Source organism: Centropristis striata, chromosome 13 (genome assembly GCF_030273125.1).
Source record: "Centropristis striata isolate RG_2023a ecotype Rhode Island chromosome 13, C.striata_1.0, whole genome shotgun sequence".
Lineage (NCBI taxonomy): Eukaryota > Metazoa > Chordata > Actinopteri > Perciformes > Serranidae > Centropristis > Centropristis striata.
The window spans coordinates 28,607,717-28,631,149 of record NC_081529.1 but is presented as its reverse complement, the minus strand read 5'-3'; the positions used below and the strand labels follow the sequence as shown (position 1 = coordinate 28,631,149).

General features: G+C 40.2%; 1 protein-coding gene across 3 annotated transcripts in view; it reads left to right on the top strand.

Moving 5' to 3' along the window:
* Nucleotides 1–3,982: 3,982 nt before the first annotated feature.
* The window catches only part of arhgap44a (Rho GTPase activating protein 44a), a 33,398-nt gene continuing 13,947 nt past the window's right edge, over nucleotides 3,983–23,433 (top strand). For all 3 annotated transcript variants that reach the window (XM_059347897.1, XM_059347896.1, XM_059347895.1), the window contains exons 1-13: nucleotides 3,983–4,333; nucleotides 16,299–16,338; nucleotides 17,702–17,821; nucleotides 17,965–18,041; nucleotides 18,220–18,331; nucleotides 19,323–19,399; nucleotides 19,541–19,655; nucleotides 19,847–19,915; nucleotides 20,091–20,172; nucleotides 20,588–20,715; nucleotides 21,909–22,020; nucleotides 22,519–22,600; nucleotides 22,782–22,862. In XM_059347897.1, the coding sequence (XP_059203880.1) occupies nucleotides 4,281–4,333; nucleotides 16,299–16,338; nucleotides 17,702–17,821; nucleotides 17,965–18,041; nucleotides 18,220–18,331; nucleotides 19,323–19,399; nucleotides 19,541–19,655; nucleotides 19,847–19,915; nucleotides 20,091–20,172; nucleotides 20,588–20,715; nucleotides 21,909–22,020; nucleotides 22,519–22,600; nucleotides 22,782–22,862 (1,148 nt within the window). In that variant the 5' untranslated portion in view covers nucleotides 3,983–4,280. The remainder of the gene's footprint in view (nucleotides 4,334–16,298; nucleotides 16,339–17,701; nucleotides 17,822–17,964; nucleotides 18,042–18,219; nucleotides 18,332–19,322; nucleotides 19,400–19,540; nucleotides 19,656–19,846; nucleotides 19,916–20,090; nucleotides 20,173–20,587; nucleotides 20,716–21,908; nucleotides 22,021–22,518; nucleotides 22,601–22,781; nucleotides 22,863–23,433) is intronic.

The following is a 23,433-nucleotide window of genomic DNA, read 5'->3' as shown; positions in this document are numbered from 1 at the left end:
CAGAAATGGGTCATCAGGTGGAGAGGTCATGACCTTAGAGAAGCCAATTAGTCCCCAGTCCCCCAGATGAACACTCAGTCATCCCACTGACTGAGAGGAACAGCAGGAGACCACATGAAGAACTGTCGCTCAATTTCTTTCTTGCAACAAACCTGGGAACTCTTGAATGATATTTGGGGATTCAAATACACCTCTGAATTCCCTTGTAGTGTGACTTCATGGTCATTCTTTGCTTTCTCCCCGTTCACTGTGGAGGGATCGTCTGTGTTTTCTGAAGCAAGCCAGCGGATGTGAAAAATCCTCCACGCTGATTTAGAAGTGTCCAGAGACAGTCTGCAAGTTTTGGGGGTTGGGGTTAGAGTCGAGAAGACCCCTGGAGATGCTTTCAGAAATGCTCTATGCTTTTACAGGGGGGGCAGGGTTGGTGTCTGGGCTGGGACTGGCCAGTTCGTCTGAGTGGGAACTAATGAAAACAAATGATCTGACAAGGTCAGAAGGTTGAGATCAAGGCTGAAGAATCCTCCGCCCCTCTCAATTTCCAACCTGGGAGATTAATGAGGGCAGGGAACAGCCATTTTTCTGTATCATTTACTCCCTGAGGGCTCTGGAACCTATGGCAGTGGTGTGCAGCCCACCTGTTGGCCTAATAAGGCCTTATGACACTGAGCCAGAGGGCAGCAGTCCTGGCCTGGGGCTGTAACTGCTCTGTATTTGAGGTCCTGGCTACAATTAAAGCATCCTACCTGTCTTGTGCCATTTTTACTCTTGACATTAGACACAAGATGGTTGAATTAACTTTACTTCACCGGTGTAAATAGATCACCCTTTTGATCATCTGTACTACTGAATGAATATTCAGATTGGATAATAAATGTAGCTTGTGGTGGCCAAAGCGCCCAGAAAAAACACAACAGCAATGTTTCTTAACATAAATCACAACCCAATTTCAAAAGATAATCAACAGAACCTGCTGTGAGCAGCAACTACACATGAAAGAAAATTGTCTCTACTTACAATACCTCCAACCCTCTGCAACTCACATCAATATACAGTCTAGACTAAAGAAAATAGGACTGCAGGTTAGAAAATCCTCATAATTTCAAAGCACAGATAAATACTTTTCCTCTTATATCAATAAGGTCTTGATGTGAAAATATATAGCACATATATGAAAGATTTATTTTATATGTTCAAGGTGAATTTTATTAAGTGGATTTCATTTAATGGAGATCACACCTCTCTCTTATGTTAGTTTTTTAAACTGTTCCTAACAACAAAAAAGTAGAAAACTGTGAAACTGTGCAAAATGCCTATTTGGCCTAATAAAGTCCCAAGTCTTATAACCCGTTTAAACTTTTAATCATTTTCCTGCATCAAAGTATAGTGGAATGGCAGAGATTAAACAGTGTGCCTTGCACCTATGGTATATGTATATATTCCCATTTTTAGCATTGAACAACATGAACACAAAGAAAATGTCATTGTGTTTTAATGTGAGGTTTACTTTTGGACATTGAAAATATAATATAATATTTTTGTTAGACTAAACAAGCAAAAATTGTCAATATTGAATTACATTTTGGAAAGACACTGAAAATTGTATACATTTGCAACTATTATTGAAGGTAAAATGATTACTTAATTTGAATGTGATGGAGTATACTGGAGAAATTACAAATTTATAAAGTTTCTAAAATCAACTACATCATTTAAGATGTTTTTAATCCAAATTCAATATTATTTTATGCCCTTAAGGGGCAGTTGCTCACGTATCCCCAGCCCAGTGCTGAAGATGTTAAGTGGTTTATAAGACAGGACTGCTCCCTTCTGGGCAGTTGAAATCAGTACAGGGTGCAAAAAGACATCACAACAAAGTCAGAGCATACCACCACTTCTAACTTTCAGAAGGGAGAAAATAAATCCAGGCACCTTTCCTACTTCATATTTTCAGCAAAACACTTTGTAGGCACACATTTCCAATTATAACAAAGTATATATATATATATATATATATATATATATTAGGGCCACACATGAAAAAAATATTTGAGTTCTGACTCAAATTCTGACTTTATTCTCAAAATTCTCTTTATAAAGTCAGAACTCAAATATTTTTTTCATGTGTGGCCCTAATCCTCTTCCGTACATATAATAGCACTGTCAATCAATTAAAAATATCTTGTCGCAATGAATCGCATGATTTTCCATAGTTAACTCGCAATTAATTGCAAATTAATCGCACATTTTTTTATCTGTTCTGAAATACTGGCCAGGAAACCTCAAAAGTACTGCATGCTAAAAAATATGCTGAAAGTACAATATGGCAAACTGAAGCCCAACAAGAAACAACCGATACAACAGATAAATGTAACATGACTCAGTTATACTAACACCATGTAGTGTCCAACTTAATATGTGTCAAGGTTAACTAAACATCCCCTGTTTATGAATGACCTCATGCATCACAACAACAGACACATTGTAAAAAGTTAAATAAGATAATTTCCTGGATCCTAATGTATATATATATATATATGTATATATATATATATATATATATATATATATATATATATATATATATACATGATTGGAGTGGGGTTTTTTGTCTTAGAATACACTAAATAAACATAATCTGAAGAAATGTTATCATTATTTTTTTCCCCATAGGCAACACTGTACCATAACGATGCACAAGTGAAAAAGAAAGTTTTTTAAATTAATTTTAACATCATTCATTTAATAAACATGTGTTAAAGATTCAGTAGCTTCAACAAGGTGCAATACATTACATTTTAAATGTAATAACATTATAAAAGGAACTTTTTTATCCGGTTTCTTGTCTAAATGTTGCCTGTACGCATTGAACCAACAACCCATTGAAATGATTGTCTTGAACAGTCTAAGTGTATGAAACTTATCAAAAATGAAAGTTACTCACCTATCAGTAGGAAAGCATGTTTTTTTCCAGATGGAAAAGGGCCAGGAAATGACGGTTTGAGTGATTTTTTGTGGTGCAAAATGGCAAAGCTGTTTCCTTTGGAAAAGTCTGCAAAATAGGGTTTCAATATGGCCTCCTGGAGATCATGTGACAAATTAAAGCATTGCTATTGGTTCCCTATACTCTTCCCTCTTTTTTAAAGTATCGCATCACTCAAAAACACGCAGAAATTTGACAGGCCAAAATGGGTATGTTGCCTGAGGGCAACACCGTACGAGGGTTAAAAATAAAATATATTGATATACATTAAAAGAATATTATTAAATTTGACATCACACAAAATGATTTAATTATTCTCATTATAATTAACGATCGCATTATCTTGACCAAGTAAAGCATATTATGTGTTAATTATCTTTGGAATGACGAACTAATATCACTCTTTACCCTTTAGTTGCACTGACACATAAACGACACTAGATGGCAATATGAGCCAAGCTGACTCACAGCAATGAACGTCTCATTGGATGCTCATTACTACATTTGTGTCCATAGTAATTTCTCCTCTATTTTATGGGGGCGTACTATGATAAAATAGCAGTTAATACCACATTAGTGTGATCATTGATATCACATTTAAAAAGAAGAAAGAAAAGGGAAAAATAAAAAAGATACAAGAAAATGTATCTCTCTGTGGAAATATAAATACTACACATTACTCAAATTATTTTACAGTCATTTATTTAAATATTTTTTTAATGTATAGCCTATGTATTTATGACAATGCAGCCCTCCAGAATCCGCCGTATTTGTGTTTTTATGCGCACTTTCAACTTATTTGTTGTCAGCCTAGTTAAGGATCGAGCAACATCATACTGCAGATAATTCCATTGTGAAAGTCAACAGCTGAAATCTAGACTAATAAATTGGCTTTAAACACGTATTTGAATAAACGCCTGTTTGATCACGCATCCTAGCCATCTGGGAGCCGGCGAGGTTGAAATCTTTATCGCGCGTCAGTCTTACTTTACTACATTTCCCAGACTGCATTGCTGCGCAGCCGCTACTTGTCACTGCTGTCGCTCTCTGCCTGCGAGTACCCGCGGTGAATTGGTCCAGCATCCCTGCACAGGCAGCGGGGCAAATGTAGATGTAAAAATATCATTTGAAAATATGTAATCGTGGGGATAAGTTCTCGGCGTTGGCAGCTCGCGATGGGGGGAAGAAAATATGGGGAAGATTGGATTTTGTGTTGCGCCTCTGTGGAGAACGGACCGTTATATTGAGAGAAATAATGCGGAATATTTCCCCCTGTAGGTGTTAACGCAGAAAATACAAGATGAAGAAGCAATTCAATCGGATGCGACAGCTCGCCAACCAAACGGTGGGAAGGTAAGTAAACCCCTTTTCGTGCGCTTTTCTCTCCGGGCCAAGTAAAAGGGAAGAGAAACCCCCTAGTATGGCCCCAGTAAGATGTTAATCACATTCATGCAAATATGATTTGTGCTACATTTTATTGTGGAATGGTCAATGGTCAATGCAATCGTACTAATTCAGCGGAACAAAAGAAAACCCCATGTTCATGTTGGTGCTCCTATGCGTAATGCCCATTGGAAGAGGCTACCGCATAGGCAGCGTGTAGGCGCATTGCCCCAGTGCAACCTGCCCACGGAAATACATTAAATATAGACAATCGCAGCATCACACAGAGGCGAGCCCCCTTTATATGATGAGATCTCGCCCCTGGAGTGTGAAAAACTATGCATTTGTGAAGTTACGGTGTGATTAAATTTACCTCCTGTCACAGAACCTGTCAATAGGTGAACGTGATGCAGACAGATGCGGTGTGGGCTGCGACGTGAGGGAAAATGGGAAAAGGCGCAATGTTTTCATTACGCAGTAATGTCAGCTGTGAGGAGGGAAGCACCTCCTAGGCGTGGGTTATCAAGTCCGTGGATTCCTGAAGGTCGTATCTGGCATTCATCTAACACACTTTTTGCTCTAAGAGTGTGATTATATACCCTTTTTAGAAAGGAAGCTTTATCATCCCACTGTAGTTGCTAAAAAACAGATCCAACTCAATGAGAGGGAGGATTTTCCCTCCCTCTTCTCGTATCTAGGTGATTCTAAAAACCCTCTGCCACCTTCAGAAATAGATGCTCTGTAACCTTTTGCACAGGTCCTATGGGTTTATCCCTCTGCCCCCACCCTGTTCATTCACCTCACATGGAGGCATGGCAGCTTGTGAAGCAGCACTGGGCCACAGGGTGTTCTCCGCTCTGTGTACAGGGGGTGGGGGGTGGGGGGATTAGGACCAGGAGGTGTGGGTCATTATTATTACAAGGCTGTGTGAGTCAGTGGCATGCACCCAGGGAGGGGACACACCTTGCAGCCTCTGTTTGTGCTATCATTGTCAGTTGGTTCAGCCTGCTTTTTGTATAGCTCCAGTATTTTTATAATCATTTCTGTGTGACTCATTAGTGCGTGTGGGTTTGATTCTGGATACGTGTGTGGGCAGCTGGGTTGTGGGCCTTTATGTGACCAGGGAAGGCAAGGTTTTTCCTTGTGAGTGTGCTCTTATACAGCCTGATTTAAATGCACTCCCCACATGTCACAACAGCACCGGCATGCAACTATAGATGTAGTGCATGCCGGTGCTATTGTGAGTATAATATTCCTCTCACACTCTGCTGTTTTCTGAAGCTGTCTGTCAGAGAGCAGCAGCAGCTACCTGCTGGGGTGGTCTGCCTGTATACCACAACAGCTATAATGAGCAACAGCATCTTCCCTGTACAGTCCTGCCCTCCTGCTAATGGTCCCTACTGTTCACAGTCAGGACTGCCACTCTTAAACCCTAAAAGTATAATCATAATCAGAAATGCACGGTCCATTGCCTCATACTAAGGGGAACTACTGGGACATATTTGATTTGACCTTTGGATCGAGGCGAGAGGTAACAGGTCTGACCCTCTGCTGACCTTGAGCAGTGTCAAACATCGGCTGTGTCAGGGAGCGAGACAGGCAGAGGTGGAAAGAAAGGAATAGCTTAAATTGTGTCAACTCAAGCAACCTGGGCCAGCTAGTTTAATAAAGGAAGAACACACAAAGCCTTCTTGGTAGGTGAAGGAACAATATAATGGGATTGAAACCAACAATTCTTTGACCACTCATGGAAGAGCTTCACATAGTCACGGTGCCATAAGGTGCTCTGAATAAAACTGCCTATCAAATGTGTTTTTATGTTGCTAAGAATATAACAGTCTGGAGGAGTATGTACTAAAGGTCAGCATGCTGTTTTTGTTTCTTGCCATCTTGTTTTTCATGTTTTTTAAGACTTGTGGCATGTGGCTAATTTTTAATGGCTGTTTCTTGCATCCTAATTACAGTCCCACTGATTTATCGGTTTTTGATACTGTGCTACCGCAGACATATCAATGTCTTTAGGTATCAGTGTATATGTTTTCAGATATGCGCTGATTTGGAAAAAATTTTCTACAGAACATATAATGCAGCAAACGATGCCTGAAATGGCAGATATGGTGTCATAATAGCTTTCTATTTCTTTAATTAAATGCTCAGCAATTGACTGATATTGAACGTACACAACTAGCTAATGGTTAGCTATTGGCTTTTACTAAACATGCATTATTAAGCATCTTTCTATTTGTTTTTTATTTATTCTTTATTTGCATTATCACCAATTGGCTGATATATATTTTATTTTTTATTTATTCTTTATTTTCTAGAATTGGCTGACAATCTAATACATTGTTATGTATGGTTATTATAAAGTATAATAATGGTTATTATAAAGTATAATAATGTTATCATATAATATAATATAATATAGTATATATTATAGTATAATAATGTATAATATAATAATGTTAAATAATTTTTTTAATTCTTTTCTTTTCAGAAAAGCAGCATTTGTGCTAAATCGGTGCAAAATCCACAAAGAATCAGTCTATTTTATCATTCTCAATATCAGTCATGCTCTAACCCTGACCGTGAAAGGTGATAATGTCCCTTGATAGTACCACCTATAGAGGGGATATGTGTGAGTGTGTTGTATATAACGTTATGACATTGTGTTTGGATGCATGTGTCCTTGCACACACATGTCTTGTTAGTGCATGCTCAGCGAGTGAGCAGGGGGCCGGAAAAATGTTTGTAGGTGCAGATTAATGAGGCATCTTAATGTAAACATTCACCAAGCATCTCCGTCATGCTGCAGTTCTGCTGCTCTTCCTGTCTACTTCACACAACACTGGGGCTCATTTTCTGCAAGGAGGAAAATTTCATCATAATTTTATGGTGTGTAAGTGTGCCATGTTGACTGAAATGGAGCTGCTTTGGGTTTAAAGTCTAGCTATCTTTCCGCTGGTTTGCCATTTAAGAGCTAACTTACAAAGCTCCAGAGTCAAGAATACCTCGCTGCTGTTCATTAACGATTTAACTGATCATAGTTACACTCTTGTGCTCACTGACTCCCTCAGATGTACCATTCTGCTGACTCAAGCTACACCCATCTTCATAGTGGAGCGGGGGTTACTCTGTTGGTTTGAGCATTTGACCTTCCTGAACCTCAGCTGTCTCAGTGGAGCCGTTAATATCGCTGACCACTCCTCAGTCCTTTCAAAACAACTCAAAAAATCCACAAGAAAGACTGCCCCTCTTAAAAATTCCCCAACTTTGATAACAAGGATCTGTGTGAGTGTATTAGCAGGAGTGTGTCTTCATTAAGAGATAACGAGTAAGCTGTTATAACTGCAGATTTTTAATCTACTCACCTCCCTCTGCCGTGTATTATCATGTCTGTAATGGCGTGTCTTTCTGCATCGACAGTATTACTAAGAGCCTTTTTTATGTCTTATATGTGATGGAGATTGAAGGTCTTTTTCAGTGGGGGGTTTGGCGATCAGGTGTGCTGTGTCAGCATCTCTCTGGCTCTCTGAGGCTGCTGCTGCTGCTGCTGCTGCTGCCGCCTGGGTGAGATCCATGTCATGTGATCGCCAGCTTGACCAATCACCTCCGTGGAGCAAGACTGGAGGATGTGCAGCCATGCATACTCTATCGCTTAAAGAAATGTGTTATGGCACAGCGGGAGAGACAACGGGGTGTCACAGCTCTGTAAAGAGCAAGAAATCATTGCTGAATTTGTGTTCATGTGCATTTCTTTGTGTTTTTGTTAACTTCACTTCTTGGAGCTGACCTAATGAAGGTCTTTAGTGTTTTGTAAACCCTTTCCATAATGACTAAATCCATTTACAAGCATTTGGGTGTCTATTTTTTTTAAATGTCCTCATACACACCAAACAAGCCAGGAAAAGATCACTTTGCTCCAGCCAGCTCCCACCCTCCATTTCTCTTGACCTATTTCTCTATTCCCAACTCACTGCCCTATCTAGGTCTAGGACAGCCTGGTAAAAGATTCCATGATACAAGTCTGCAAGTCTGCCGCTGAATTGAAAGAAAGGAAAATACACAATCTTATTTAAAGGAGAGTTCATACATGTTATTCCTTAGTCTAATATGGACCAAAAATAATAACCACAAACAACACTCCCATATTAAAAGATGTGAGTGCTATCAATCAAATTTGTTATATATAAAGTATATATAAAGTCTGAATCGGCTCCTAAGACAATGGTTAAGAATGGGACATTTTGTGTCAGAACTGAGAGTAATACAGTAGAATCAAACTTACTTTGGGTTAAAAAGGAAATATATGATGACATCAAGTTTGAGACTTACTTTTCTGGCTTTGGTGTGTGTCTCATGTTCACAAATATTAATTGAGCTTTCCTAGGTCTTGGAAATAACATTGAAATCCATAACTTTGGTGGTGTAGCCCTTTAAGCATTTTAGCTCAATCTTTACTGGAAAAGGTCACTGCTGTCTCTAGCTCTAACTTCCCATTTTCACACTGCACCACTTACCTGTGTGACGTTCACCACCACCACTAGTGTACACTAACAGCATTCTTCCTGCCCGTGCCTTTAGGCTGGTCTTTAGCTCACCACTCCACGATGCAATTACCAGAAAACTGCAGCCATTTGTGGGCTGGCAGATGAGTTGAAGATGCTCGCTCTCGCTCTCTCTCTCTCTCTCTCTCCAGCATTGTTACACTCTCACACTCTTTCTTTTTCTCTTCCATCTGACAATGTGACGCAGTAGGAGAATGGTTTGCCAGCGAGCTTGCCTGCTGGCCTCTCAGATTTTTAGTGTCTATAGGAAGGAATGAAGAAGTCTGTGCATGTTTGTGTATAGATAAGTGAGAAATTTGTGTATGCACTCCATTACTCTAATGCTGACAAAAGGACTGAAAAGAGAAGATCATGCATGAATCATTAATCTATCCCCGAACGTATTATTCCTGTAAACAAATTTCTGTAAACAACCTTTGCTTGTTTTTACATTCAGCGCTGCATTAGCACATTAGCACCTCTTGGCAAGAATGTGTGCGTGACTCGAAACAAGCATATGGTAGCTGACAGGTAACATGAGATGTAGGAGGCAACCCTGTTGAATGCCAATGCAGCATCTCCTCCTGTCCTTCCTCTCTCTTCCTCCACCACCTCGTTGGCTTGATTCGTTGGCATATTAGGACGACACTCTGGAGATGCCGAAGCGAGTGGCCTTCACCAGGCTTGTGATTCACTGCTCTTCTGGGCTCATTTTTCGAGAGTTTCTGGTCGATCGCATTATCGTATTGATCACTGGAAGGTACATTTTCAGCATATTCAAGGTCCTTTTATGGCAAGAGTTTTATGAGGCAGCTGTCGTCAGCATTAAGAAATGAGTCATTTCTTCATTGTGTATCTTTATTTCAAGGCAGAACTATTGCTGCAGTTGTATAGTGCCATTCAGTATCAGAGGTCCATGCTGATAACCCTGTCAGTGCCTCACAGAGACAGCATACTACACGATAGAGTTAGTGATAAAGAGCCTTTGTGAGGGGGCCATTTTGGCCATCAAAAGAGAGATGATGTAATATCTGACAGAAGCGCCGTTTTCTTCCTTTCTATGTCGCAGATTCAATCGAAAGACTAACCTCTTAAAGAGCCAATGTACTGGTGGTCCACTACAGTCTCAGTGTATTATACTCACACATGCAACTGTAAGTAAGAAACTACATGGCACACATGGTGACGGCTGATTTGATTTCCTTTTTCTCCCTTCTGAATATTAAAAGTGGGTACAATCACAACCACGGTGTTGTACGGGTGTCGGGGTTTGACCCAGTTGCTCACGATCTCATCTGCAACAGGAAGTGACCTCGGGGCCTGACTGAAATGCAGCAAATGAATCAGATGCAGTTCATGCTGAAAGGCATTCAGGAAAAGAGACAGGGTCTGAAGAGGAGTCGATGCAAAAATACTGTAAGCTGTGCATTGACAAATAATTTTTCAACTGGCGATGTTAACGTAACATGAAGAATCAAAATTGCATCATAATCCTGTAACTTCAAGCTACATTTTCATTCACTAGTGCAGTGCCTGTAGGAAGTATGTATTCGTACATTACATGCCACACTACAACGTCTGCAACTCAATAAAACACTTACTTTTCATAAGGATCGCACACCATCCAGCACATACACATTGAACATTGATATTCGCTGGAAACTATTCAAATATTATTGGAAAATCAAACCTTGTAGCGCACATTAAAACTCCTAAAGATAGGTAGGCTAAATAGTCAGGCGTGGAAATCCAGAGTGAATTGGGTTACTGACCAGGTGTAGGCCTATCACACAATGGGGATGTCCGATCGGAAACAGTGCAATACGTCCTACGTAAATAATGATATTTTGAAAAATGAATTCAAAAATCTTCAAAATCATGGATGCACACCTTCGTGCAATACGCAATCCACATCCGAAATCTTAGGTCATTCTGACTAACGGGCAGCGAGATGTACCCTAGACACACATCCACACACACGCACACACAACGCTTCTTGCTTTTATAGACAGATTATGATGTTACATTTATGTTTATTAGAATGAATTGTCTGTGGGTAATACATTCTCTGTAATATATTTGTTCAACACAAAAAGGAAACATGTTTATGTAGTTAAAGGCAGTACTTTATGAAGTTAGTGTTGTTCTGCTTACTGAATAAGTCTACTTTAGTTTTAGTGGTGTACAACCCAAGGCCTTATCATGCAGAGCAATAGCTGTACTTGAGAGTAGCTACAGCAGAGTGGCATTGTTGTTAGAAATAACTAAGTTCTCCAAAGGAGACGGGCGACTCCCTATCAACATGCCCACTTCCTTTCATTCAGGAATGTCAAAAGGCTCAAAACAGGAAGCACTAATCTACGAATAAGAGTTCAGATTTTGATATTTTTCATAAAAAATCTTGGTATTTGATTACAGAAGACACTTCTCCATCTACCACTTCTGTGCAGTAGATTTAAAATCTTACATTTGCCTCGGTTGCCTAGAAACGCTCATTTGGTATTAGCTGTTTCATCACAGTTGTTCAGCTTTGCCAGCCTACATGTTACATTTTCAGAAATGATGGAAAACTTTTTTAGAGCTGACAAAGACTGATGGCATGTGACAATGTTCTCATTTATGTCCTAAATATAGCATTGATCTTTGATCATTTTAATTGTCTATTTGATGCTTTTCTACTGGATGTTTGACATTGTTTAGGTGCAACGTGTTTGAGCTCCTGCAGATGCCAAGTGTTAAAATGCAGTGAAGTCAAAGAGTGCTTCTTGTGGAGATTATTCACCATGAATAAAGTTATTAGAGATAACTCACTGCTTGTGTTTCCAGTGAAACGTTGCTGCTGAATGCTGCAGGCTCTCTCTCTCTCTCTCTCTCTCTCTCTCTCTCTCTCTCTCTCTCTCTCTCTCTCTCTCTCTCTCTCTCTCTCTCGTTCACTCCCTCTCTGGACATGTGTGTTGTGTGTGTATGTGTGCACACTTGTGTGCATGTGTGTGTACACACTCCTCTCACAGTTATTCTTGCATACTTAACAGAACTGTGACCTAGTTTGCTGGACAACTACAGTAAGTGGGTTTCTCTGTTTTAGTAACCTTGTGTCCCATCAGCCCTCCGCCTTGTCATTTGGGAGGAAACCGAGTGGGCCTCTGGACGCGTTTGCACGGCAATGGTCTGGAGAAAAAAAGAAGCAGTAAATGGAGAATTATTCAGAGAGCATATAGCATGAAAACTGCTGTGTGTTTGTATGTGTGGATCTGTGTGTGTGGATCTCATGCCAGTGCTCCAGGCCATGTGGTGCCCTGCTGAGGCCCAGGGCCACCATTCTGCTCCACTACTCTCCCCTTGCAGCACAGGAACTAGCATCTAGCTCAGCTCTTCCAGGCCCCAGAGTAAGCGCTTTTGTTAGCAAGGCTAGCAGTGTGAGCAAACCAGAGCATGACCACTTTCTTTTTGTTCAGATGAATCAGGTGGACCTCTGGACCGAAAGTGTTGCAGTCGACAGTTGGCTAGCTGCCAAGGCAATATGTTCAAGACTACGGATGTTATTTTATTCACTTTTTAATCATGTCGACATGGATTATTCATGCTGTCATAAACCATGCCCAGTGCTAGCGGGGCTGAGGAAGAGGGCTTCCAACATTAACATATCTCAAGATAGAAATATTCATTATATAAGCGAATTTGTATGGAATGTGAAGCGGATGTTTAAATGGTCAACTGGGTATTTGGCGCACACATTTTAGACTTCTGACTTTATGGAATTATAATGACCTGGAATCTCTAAGGGCCCTGGGAAAATATGCACAATAAAATTACATTTCTCTTTGGCCAGCTGTGAATACACAAGCCCAGATGTTCAGATTCGGACCCTCCTTCTTATCAGTTTTTAATGTCACCGAAAGTGGAGAGGGAGTTGTTCAAAGTCTGGAAGCTGATTTTTCTGTGTAAAATTATAGTCTCAACTAATGATCTTCCTCCAGTTGTCCATGTTTGCATTGCACAGATTTGTGGTTCTTTTTTTCAGCTCCAACAAAGAAACAAGGAAGAATTTGTTAGCTTTTGAAACTTTGTATGTGTTGGTCTGAAAGTTTGTTATAAATATCAGCATTTTGACTTGAGTAAATTAATCTGTGTATTTATAGATTTTGTGTGTGTGTGTGTGTGTGTGTGTGTGTGTGTGTGTGTGTGTGCATGTTTGTATTGAGTCATCAGCAGCTCCAGGTAAAGGAATGCCTGCAAAGTGGCAGATGGTTGGCATAACCCTGGCAAAGTCTTCCTCTCCCTCCATGAGCTCACCGCCCACATGGCTGCCAACTCTCCCACGTGTTTACTTTCCTCCCAGGACACATTCTGCACAATATTTGCTGAGAGGAATTTCACTCCTCAGCTTCAAAATCTCCTGCGACTTAGCTTTACATCAGGTTTTATAGCAACTCCAATACCCATAGCCTATGAAACACTACTCAGTCTCTGCTTGCTGCACAGGCCGGTTATGTACGAGTACGACGCTGCTTTCCTTAGAGGAAATACCACTGTCTGAAAACAAACAAGCTCAAAGAACAAGACAGTCTGCTGTCTTTGGCTCAAATCTGTTTGAAGTCTGGGACATAATGGCCACATCAGTTGTGGTCAGTGAGATCACCAGATGCCTGCACTTAAACTTTCAATCCCTTGTTCTAAACAGCAAATGCAATTAACTAATTGTGTCTTTTACCCACCCTCTTGGTGTACAGCGTATCTATGTTTCCTCAGTTGAGTCAGAAAACACTCCCACACTCACGCAAACACTGCAGATAAACAGAAGGAGTGATAGGAATAGCATGGCCCCCCACTATTTAAACTTTTTGGCATAAAGCTCTCATATTGTTGAGAAAGTTTGATGGTTGAGGTCAGTGGTTCTCAAAGTTATTTTTGTGTTAAGGGATCCCTAAATTGATACACATTAGGTCAAATGACCCCTTTATGGGGTCATGGACATCAGTCTTAAAAGATTTATGTTGTTAGCTATGGTTTAGACAGTTTGACACTGTAGCTTAGTCTTGTATTAAATCTAATTGCAATTGGTATTGAAAGTAAAAGTATTGAAATTGGTAGTGGAAGACTAAAATATGAACAAAATGTCATCATTGGCCCATGGGTCGCAGTTTGAGAAACTCCGGTCAGGCCAGAGAGCCAACAGAGTAGCTTCTCCACATCCCTGTTACTGCCAGTGCTCCTGCCTCAGCTGTGGTCTTGGGCCCCTATTAGGGTCCATTAGCTGCCCCCCAAGGGCCACCTCGACCAGCCAAAGTGAGGCCACATCGACAGGGCCGAGCTCACAGCTGCATTGCAGACCTCCAGCAGCACACTCATCATGGTATACATGTGACAGTGTTGCCCACAAGGTCTTTTCTGGAACATGGAGTTTTAAGAGGCTGTTGGAGTGTCACAGCTAAATGGTGCCAAACTTTAGTGCAATGCTTGGGTTATTTTTGTCCCCCTTTGTCATGAAATCAGCAATCTGCGATCACACTTATCCTTCCAAATCATGCCAGAAACTCCTCGCTCTCTATCATTCTCTCTTTCGCTCTGGGGCACATGCACGCATTTCCTGTTTTATTCCTCCTACCTCAGTGAGCAGAGCAGTTTTCCAACAGGCTGACTGTGATTAGATCCATTGGTACATGGTTTGACCCAGTTCCCATGGTTCCATGCTCACATCTTGGCACTGAGAGTGGTGACATCATTAAAGCTCGGCTCTCTGTCGTTGTGTATACGTATGGAATATGTATACTCAACGACATGTCAACATTAAACAAACATACCTAAATCCATTCCTCTCTGCCATTTTTAGACTGTATTTTTCATCATCACAGCGACACACTGTGTGTTTGACGGACTCGGTGACAAGGCATCATCCATGAAAAGAGCATTTTAGCTGTGTGCAGCTGAAATGTTTTTGTCTGGCCGATGAATAATAGAGCACAAACCAAGGCCTTTTTCATTCTCTTGGTCAACAGTGAGATGGATTCAGATTTAGCTTTTAAATAAATTATACAAAAAAGCTATTATTTGCATTTGGCATTGGTATGGTTTGGCCACAATAGCAGGAAGAGGTTGTGCAGACAGGAAGAGGAAACGCCGAGAGAAAGTTTGCACCACTGGGGGTCTGCAGGTCTGGATTTGACACGTATTAGGAGGTCGGGTCCCTTGTCAGCCTATAGCCGCTCTGAGCAGGAAGTACATGTTATCCTCCACTCTGATAAGGCAGTCCTGATAGGATTGTTGCTTTAGATGTGTGCATTGTTGGGTGTCCAAGTGTGTTTAAAGGAATTCTGGAAAACAACCCAAATTGATGTAACGCATACTCCTTTGAGACAATTTGCTTCTTTTATCTTTTCTTAAAGGATTTTAAAAGGGATATCAAGCAGAAAAAAAGACTAAAGTCTTAAAATAAGCTGTCTGAACTGAGCTGACACCATATATTTATGATATCCAGTTCTTTGCTCTTTTCTGAGCTTATGGCTCATTCAGGACTCCGGATGAGTAGTTTTATCTGCTTCAGCGGCAGTGCAGCTCTGCCCTTTCCTTCAGTCTTTGGCTAAGTCCCCAGTCTGCTGGATTCACAGTGGGATGTGATGCTCCTCAGTGTGAACTGGCATATTTGAATCAGTGGCCTTTGCTCGCCGCTGTCCTGCTTGTTTCACTCATGCCGGTGTTAGAACACTAGAGCGAGTTTTACAGCATGAATAGTCTGCCTGATAATTAATGTGTTCTTATGGATTGACTGAGATCATGACTGAGGGAGGCAGCCACACTAACACATGCACTCACATGCACATCCACTCATGCACCAAAGGGACAGGTGCATGAATGTGGCCCACCCATTTTGGAGCACTGCCACATTGATGATGTGCAAAAATTCAGTGAAGTCCAAAACAATACAGCAGGGACTTTGTTTCACAACTGTGGAACATTTTGGCAAAGACACTCTACTATTTGGATACATGTGAGACTTGTAAAGGGCCTCAAATCACTACAACTAGCATGTCAACATGAGCTTATAAAAAGAGTTTTATTATGTGGGATGTTGCATCTGGACATGTTCTCCAGTTAGAAAACTTCTGTTTTTTCCCATCTGTACATGTTATTTTCTCTCACACAACATACAACACTAATCTGTTATAGTCACATCACAGGCTGTGGAGCTTGTTGAGTGACCTGAAAGAGGATATACGTATATGAACAAGTTCAACCACTGTAATATATTTCGTTTTTCCTGACTATATGCTGCAAAAAAGCTGCATTCATTAACACAGCTTATACATCCAGATGAAACAGATGTTGCATCTGCTAATGTTTATGTTGCCTCTCCTGCACATCATAACTGTTTAACACTGTTATCTTTGCAGGGCCGAGAAAACAGAGGTGTTAAGCGAGGACCTTCTACAGGTGAGTGTGTGTGTGTGTGTGTGTGTGTGTGTGTGTGTGTGTGTGTGTGTGATCAGGGAGTGCGATCACAATGCCTGAACAGACGTTGAATGAAATGATGGTCTCTAAGCAGTTAGCACTGTCATTGTTCATGCTGTGTTACATTAACAGGTGTAAATAATGTGATTATGATGGCTGTGTTTGACCATGATGGAGATTAGTGGCTCCAGTGTTTTTCTCTCATGGACTCTTAAAGGAATATTCACCTTCAAAAGGTCCATTTTTATATCAAAAATGCTGCTTTAAATCTTGAAGAAAACACAGTTTTTCTCACATGCCTCTGTGGTGAATGGAGAATCCCAAGATGCAAAAAAAACAACAACCTTGATGTATTGAAGTAAATGGAGGCCAGGTTTAACAAAAGCAGAACTAATATCAAAACCTCCTTTTACAGACCCTCATACAACTTATGCAGTTGAATGCTCGCTAGTTGGGAACTAGCGAGCATTCGGCTGAATAGACACATGCATTTTCACCAAAATCTTACTATTCAGAAATACTTCTGCTGGTACCGGCTCAGGCTGCATCAGTCTAGATGAGTAATGTGTCTGGTGGAAGTGATGATGTTTTGATCCAGTTTTGCTGTTGTCAAACCAGGCGTCCATTTACTTCAAATCTTTAAGGATGTATTTAAGGAAGTAATGTAACGATGTATTAAGGAAGGAAGTTTTTTTCAAAAATTCAAGGTGAGTATTTAATATACAAATGGTCTTTTAAGGCAAAGCAAGGTCTGATCACAGGTTACATCTGCCTGTATGAAGTTCAATTAAAGAGTGAGAAAGAGGCATTATGCAGTAATATCAATTGTGATACTAATGAGAGAGAAAGTGGTTCTTTTTTATTACTTTGATTACCTCACTCTCATGGGCACACTTAGCGCTTATTTTTATTATCCAATATTTTCAGATGAATTATCTTTTGTTTGATATAATGACAAATGCCCATAACAGCCTGGCACACATGCTTCTAAATAGCTTTCCAGTGACCAGCAGTCAAAAAAATGTATAAATGATACATTTAACTGAAAAAATAAAATCCTTTTGTCATTATTGACTTTTAATTGAATGCACAGAATCATAGCAGTATAAGATTCTTGCATATATGTAACGTGCTCTGCTAATGTTATGTGTACCGTGAAGACAGTAGCAGGTGCAGATTTATGATACTGCATAAGAGATGACAGAAAAGTTGTTAGAGCACAGTGTGTCTGTGATAATACATGGGTGTATATGTGGGTATGTCAAGAGGTTTCTGATGTACATGTATGTGTGTGTGTGTGTGTGTGTGTGTGTGTGTGTGTGTGTGTGTGTGTGTGTGCTTCCAGGTGGAGAAGCGTCTGGATCTGGTCAAGCAGGTGACACACAGCACTCACAAGAAGCTGACTGCCTGCCTGCAGGGTCAGCAGGGGACTGACATGGAGAAGAGATCTGTCAAGTCACCTTCTGTGAGTACCTGCCTCCATCATCCTCTCGGACACTGAATACTGATGCAAACTGATAGGATGGCTGGTGATGCTTCATGACATTATTCATAATCTTGTATGATTCTCATAGAAGAAATAGCAATATTCTTTCTCTCTACTTTCAGAAAAAACTACCGCTCACAATCCTGGCACAATGTATGGTGGAAGGGGCGGCCGTGTTGGGGGATGACTCTCTCCTGGGGTAAGTTAACAGGCCTTTGCTCACACTTCCCTAGCATGCACACACACACATACACCCACCGAGAGTCATCTTTAATTATTGATTTGGCTATTGAGTTCTTCTTTGTCCTCATTACCCTTGTCTGCATTTTAATTGTATTTGATTGCTTGTGACTTTGTGTTCGGCTGTCACCAAACAGGAAGATGCTGAAGCTGTGTGGGGAGACAGAAGAGAAGTTGGCCCTGGAGCTCATCCAGTTTGAGTTTGAGATAGAGAGAGATGTGGTGGAGCCTCTCTATGTGCTCGCTGAGGTGAGCACCGATTAACCCATTTAGGCCTAAAACGCCTGTAAAAATGCCTGTAAAACCTATGGGCAATTTGAAATACCCCCCTTAAGCCTGAAGTTTTTCTGGAAATTTAACAGAAGTGTCAACGCCTACTAAATATTTGATTTTTCAGCCTCTGTAGCAGATAGAAATGAAATTCAAAAAGTATTTGAGAGCTTATACCTGTTATATCTGAGCTCCCTCCGCTATAGTCGTCTAGCGGAGTCTAGAAAGTCTAGAAAACTAGCTCAGACCAAAAAGAAACTACAGTATTAAGACATAGCCTGGAGGCTAGAGGTGGTAATCAGCAGAGGCCCCACGATACGATTTTATCCCGATACTTGAGCTTTGATACGATATTATTGCAATTTAAAGCATTTTACGATATGGTGAGTATTGTGATACAATATATTGCAATTCAACTGTTTAACTGCATTTTGTGACCACAAAATGAAATTCAATCAAGAATTGTTTTGTCTAGTAAGAGAAAATTCTCAGTCTGTTCATCTCACTTCAGTCTTTTTATTTCTCCACAATAAGAGTCAAACCCACAGACTGACCAACAAAGTATTCAGTCAAACTGAACTCAACTGATATCAAACATGTCAAACAACTGCAGCATTTTATCAAACTTTCCTCAACTTTAAGCTTCACTGCTCTGAATTTTTTTTTAATGAAACATAAGCCGAACTTTGCAGCGTTATCTCAAGAACTTCCCGACATGAAATCACGAGGTGCCTATAGATTCCTTAGATCTTGTAGTTTCATATGATACCAGTATCTCCAGTATATTCCTAAAAGTGAGGCGTCCAGAAAAAAACTGCCACGCAAAATATTGCGATACTATGCTGTATCAATTTTTCCCCCCATCTCTAGAGGACACTCTTTTTTATTTTTGAGCAGAAAAATAGTTCTTGTTCTTGTTTGTTTTTATTCCCTGAGATAACTCTAATCCAGGATTTAATTTATTTTGTAGGTGGACATTCCCAACATCCAGAAACAGAGGAAGCACTTAGCTAAACTTGTCTTGGACATGGACTCCGCTCGAACAAGGTGACATCCACATTTAAAAAACAGGCTTCAACCTGCTCATGTTCATTTGTTTTTCAAAATAAAAGCTCAGGTTTCAAAGCTCTGTGCAGAAAGAATGGCATATCCAATGCAGTGGCTGTTTCTTTTACCTCATGCCCACAGATTTCACCAGTCATCCAAGTCCTCCAGTCACCCGAGCACGCTGCAGCCCGGCGCCAAGTCCGAGTCCCTCAGAGAGGAGATGGAGGAGGCAGCCAATCGGATGGAGATTTGTAGGGTGAGTCACCAATCAGATCCTCTCAAATATTTTTTCCCTCCTCCAGCGGCTTTTCTCTCCATTTGATTTATAGCCTTCCTGCATGTATCAGACACAAATGGACCACAATGCCAGGATGATATTACAGTTATGTGTATAACTTTAGTGAGATCATTTCTTATGGAATGCCTGCTCTGTACTTTCTGTTTCAGGATCAATTGTCAGCAGATATGTACAGTTTTGTGGCCAAAGAAATAGACTATGCAAATTACTTTCAGACAGTAAGTATATTTAATCATCAAAGTTATAATCTGTTTCTGCAAATGGAATATGTTCTCCTTATTAGCACAGGTTACAATAAACATTGTATATTATCTAATAACATGACTTGCATTTTATGATACGCACTTTTCATGGATTGTTTGTAATTAATATCTTCCTCTTCTTCTTCTATAGCTGATAGAAACGCAGGCAGAATATCACAGGAAGTCATTAGAGATTCTTCACAGTATCCTGCCCCAGATTAAAGCTCACCAAGGTGAGTCTTGTATGTGTGTGTGTGTGGAGAGAGATCTGCTCCAATTCTGCACCTAAAGCAATATCAAGATCAGAAATAAAGGAGTTAATAGCACTTACATGTCACATAACAATCTCATTAGGCTATAATTATCCACCCTCACACTTATACTACCGGCTAGTTTAGTGCTAAACCAAACATAGTGGGCTCAACATCACATTTTCCTGTCAAATAGCTGAAAAAGAGATGCAGCACCAGAGAAACATTGAACCATGAAAGTCACACTAAATTGCAGCTTAGAATTAATTAATGAATGCTGCCGCCTAACTTTATATGCAGTCATTGGTCTAAAGTCATTCAGGATGAGATGCAGCTATGGTGCGTAGGTTTGTTTGTGTCTGTGTGCGATTCAAGCTGCTGTTTTTTTTGGTTGCAGAGGCGTGGGTGGAGAAGCCTTCGTTTGGCAAGTCTCTGGAGGAACACCTGAATATTAGTGGGAGAGAGATTGCCTTCCCCATCGAAGCATGTGTCACAATGCTGTTAGAGTGTGGCATGCAAGAGGAGGTAGAGGGCACGCACACAAAAGATAACATTGCTGTCAATCACACGTTTACACACACACAGACATATCTCTTAGGAATTTTGGGTGGATGCTATTATGCTGATTTTTGTCATCTTTAATCGCACTAGGGTCTGTGCCGTCGTAGACACACTGGTGCTTTAACTTATCAGTCCTATTTAAAAGATACCATTGCAACCAATGACATGTGTGCAGATACACAGACAAATTAAAATGTGTGCCATGAATGTGCCAATATTGATGTAATAGATATCAATTTAATTTTATTTCTATAGTTTAATTGACAAAAGTGAAGACCATCTTAAAATCCAGAGCTGCTTCCCATATTTAGTTAATTGTTTAAACCACAGAGTTTGATATTTTTGCTTTGACTATATTGTTTTTTTGGAGCCTTACACATTTGGAAGAGAGGTTAGAGCTAAGTTATCATGACGCGCTAACAATCAGCCAACACCTTGTTGATGTCTTTTTGTAGAAACTGAACTTGTAAGCGTGTTCATCCATTTTACTCTAAATGGGACGATAATTTACAAAATGAACATAATTCTGTATCGAAGAAGGCTTGGAACTAGCAATTGAAACCATAAACTCATTAGGAAAATGTTTATTGAGGTAATAAATCAAGTGAGAAGTAGTCTTGCTTTCTCATAAATATCTTTATTTAATTATTTTTGCAACCAGTGGAGTCACCCCCTGCTGGCCGTTAGAAAGAATGCAGTTTTAAGGCATTGCATTGGCTTCACTTTTCAGGACCAGAGGTTGCCACTTGGTTTAAACTTGACTTTATTTTACCCAATCAGACTTGAAAGACTCATCCTTAGGAGCGTTTATTGGCTCTTATCTTCTTGACATTTAACTGAAATTAAAACAAATTGAGTAGCAACGTCTTTGCAACAGGACACATAAGGTTACTAATCATCTTTGCAATGGTTTTATTTGTTTGTGGTAGGGTTATTAGATATTTAAAAATCTTAAGATATGCTTTGGAAAATGTTTGACTGTAATAAATGTACAAAAACCACCGGTGAATCCACCGGTTTGCCCCTATGTTATTAATCATCAGCCAATGTCAAGTGCACAACATTAGAGGCTATTACTTCTGCACAGCATTTATGCACAGGTCATGTTAGATGTGATAATTACAGATGATTATGTGTTTCCTGTGTGTGGGCTGCAGGGTCTCTTCAGAGTGGCTCCATCAGCCTCCAAGCTAAAGAAGCTGAAAGCATCCCTGGACTGTGGAGTTCTGGATGTGCAGGAGTACTCCTCCGACCCACACGCCATCGCAGGTGAACTACACCCACACGAATACTTTGTTCAAAGTCCATTTCCATAACAACAATCCCTCCACTGTCATTGTACGTCAGGAAACAAAAGTGTAAAATAGATCTATGTTAAAGGCAAATATTTTTACTCAACATCTGCCAGTTTTTTATCGTGTGGAAAGGTCTTTCACACTGAACAAAAGTTTTCAGATTGATTTTGGAACTAGTTGGTAGAAAAAATGCTTTATCAGGCGAGCATAGTGCAGCCTGCATTAGCTCTGCCCTCAGCGCTCTTTTCCTGAAGGCTTTCCCGTTCTGATATTGCTGTGCTTTTCACACATTAGCTTGAAATCTGTGTTGAGCAATCTGAATCTGGCAGCTGCACTAGCTGCAAGGGCCTGCTGGAGGGGAGTGAAGATATGGGGCATGGCCTCGCCAGTACACCGAAGAGGGAAAACAACCCTCCCCTCCTCTAAAAAAGCAAACCAGTTTTATTCTCTCCCTGCTTTTTGTCACCCAAAGGGGCTCTGAAATCATACCTCCGTGAGCTCCCTGAGCCACTGATGACCACTGAACTTTATGATGAATGGATTCAGGCCTCCAAGTGAGTTGCTGTTTTCTTATTAAATGCATTTTCCTCAATTATGCCATTGGCCTAAATAAAAAAAAAAAAAGGGAAATAGACCAAAGCCATATAAACAGGCTCTTAACTGCCAAAATGAAAAATGGTGACATTTATTAAGAAGTGGAGCAACAGCAAAACATATTAATTTGTATTTCCCCAGCATCCAAGATATGGACAAGAGACTACAAGCATTAATGGCAGCGTGTGAAAAACTCCCCACAGACAACTTGAACAATTTCAGGTCAGTTGTCTTCTTTTGTTTTCTGTCCTATCATTTGTACATTTTCCCATGTGGCCAAGAATAAAGAACATTGTAAGATAGCATGAAAGTTAAATTTGAAATAAAACTGAGTCTCTAATGGAAATTACCCAAAACCATTTCCAAACAATATATTTTAATCACAAAACCTTAGTACTCAGTTTACAAGTCCATCTGCACCACCTAAGGGCAGGTTAAATCATGGCAACAGCAAGCCTGAAATGCAGACGTTCAGATTGGAGGTCTTCACGCATTCAAATATTTCATCCCAATTCCAAAAAGACCATGCGATGTATTACCTCTTAATTAACAAGTTGTCAAAACAAAACTTTGTGTCTTGCATCCTGCTAATTGAAACTGCATGGTTAATCCAGTCGATATTTCAGCTTTAAAGTCCACTTACTGTCATGTTGATTTTGACAAATGCATCATTTAGAATGAGCTTTGCATTCTTGTTGCAGCTAGCAGAATAAAGACAACTAAGCTAACTTACTCATTGCCACGGCTGCATGTTAGCATTGCTAATGTTTGACTTCTACTCTCTGACCTTTCA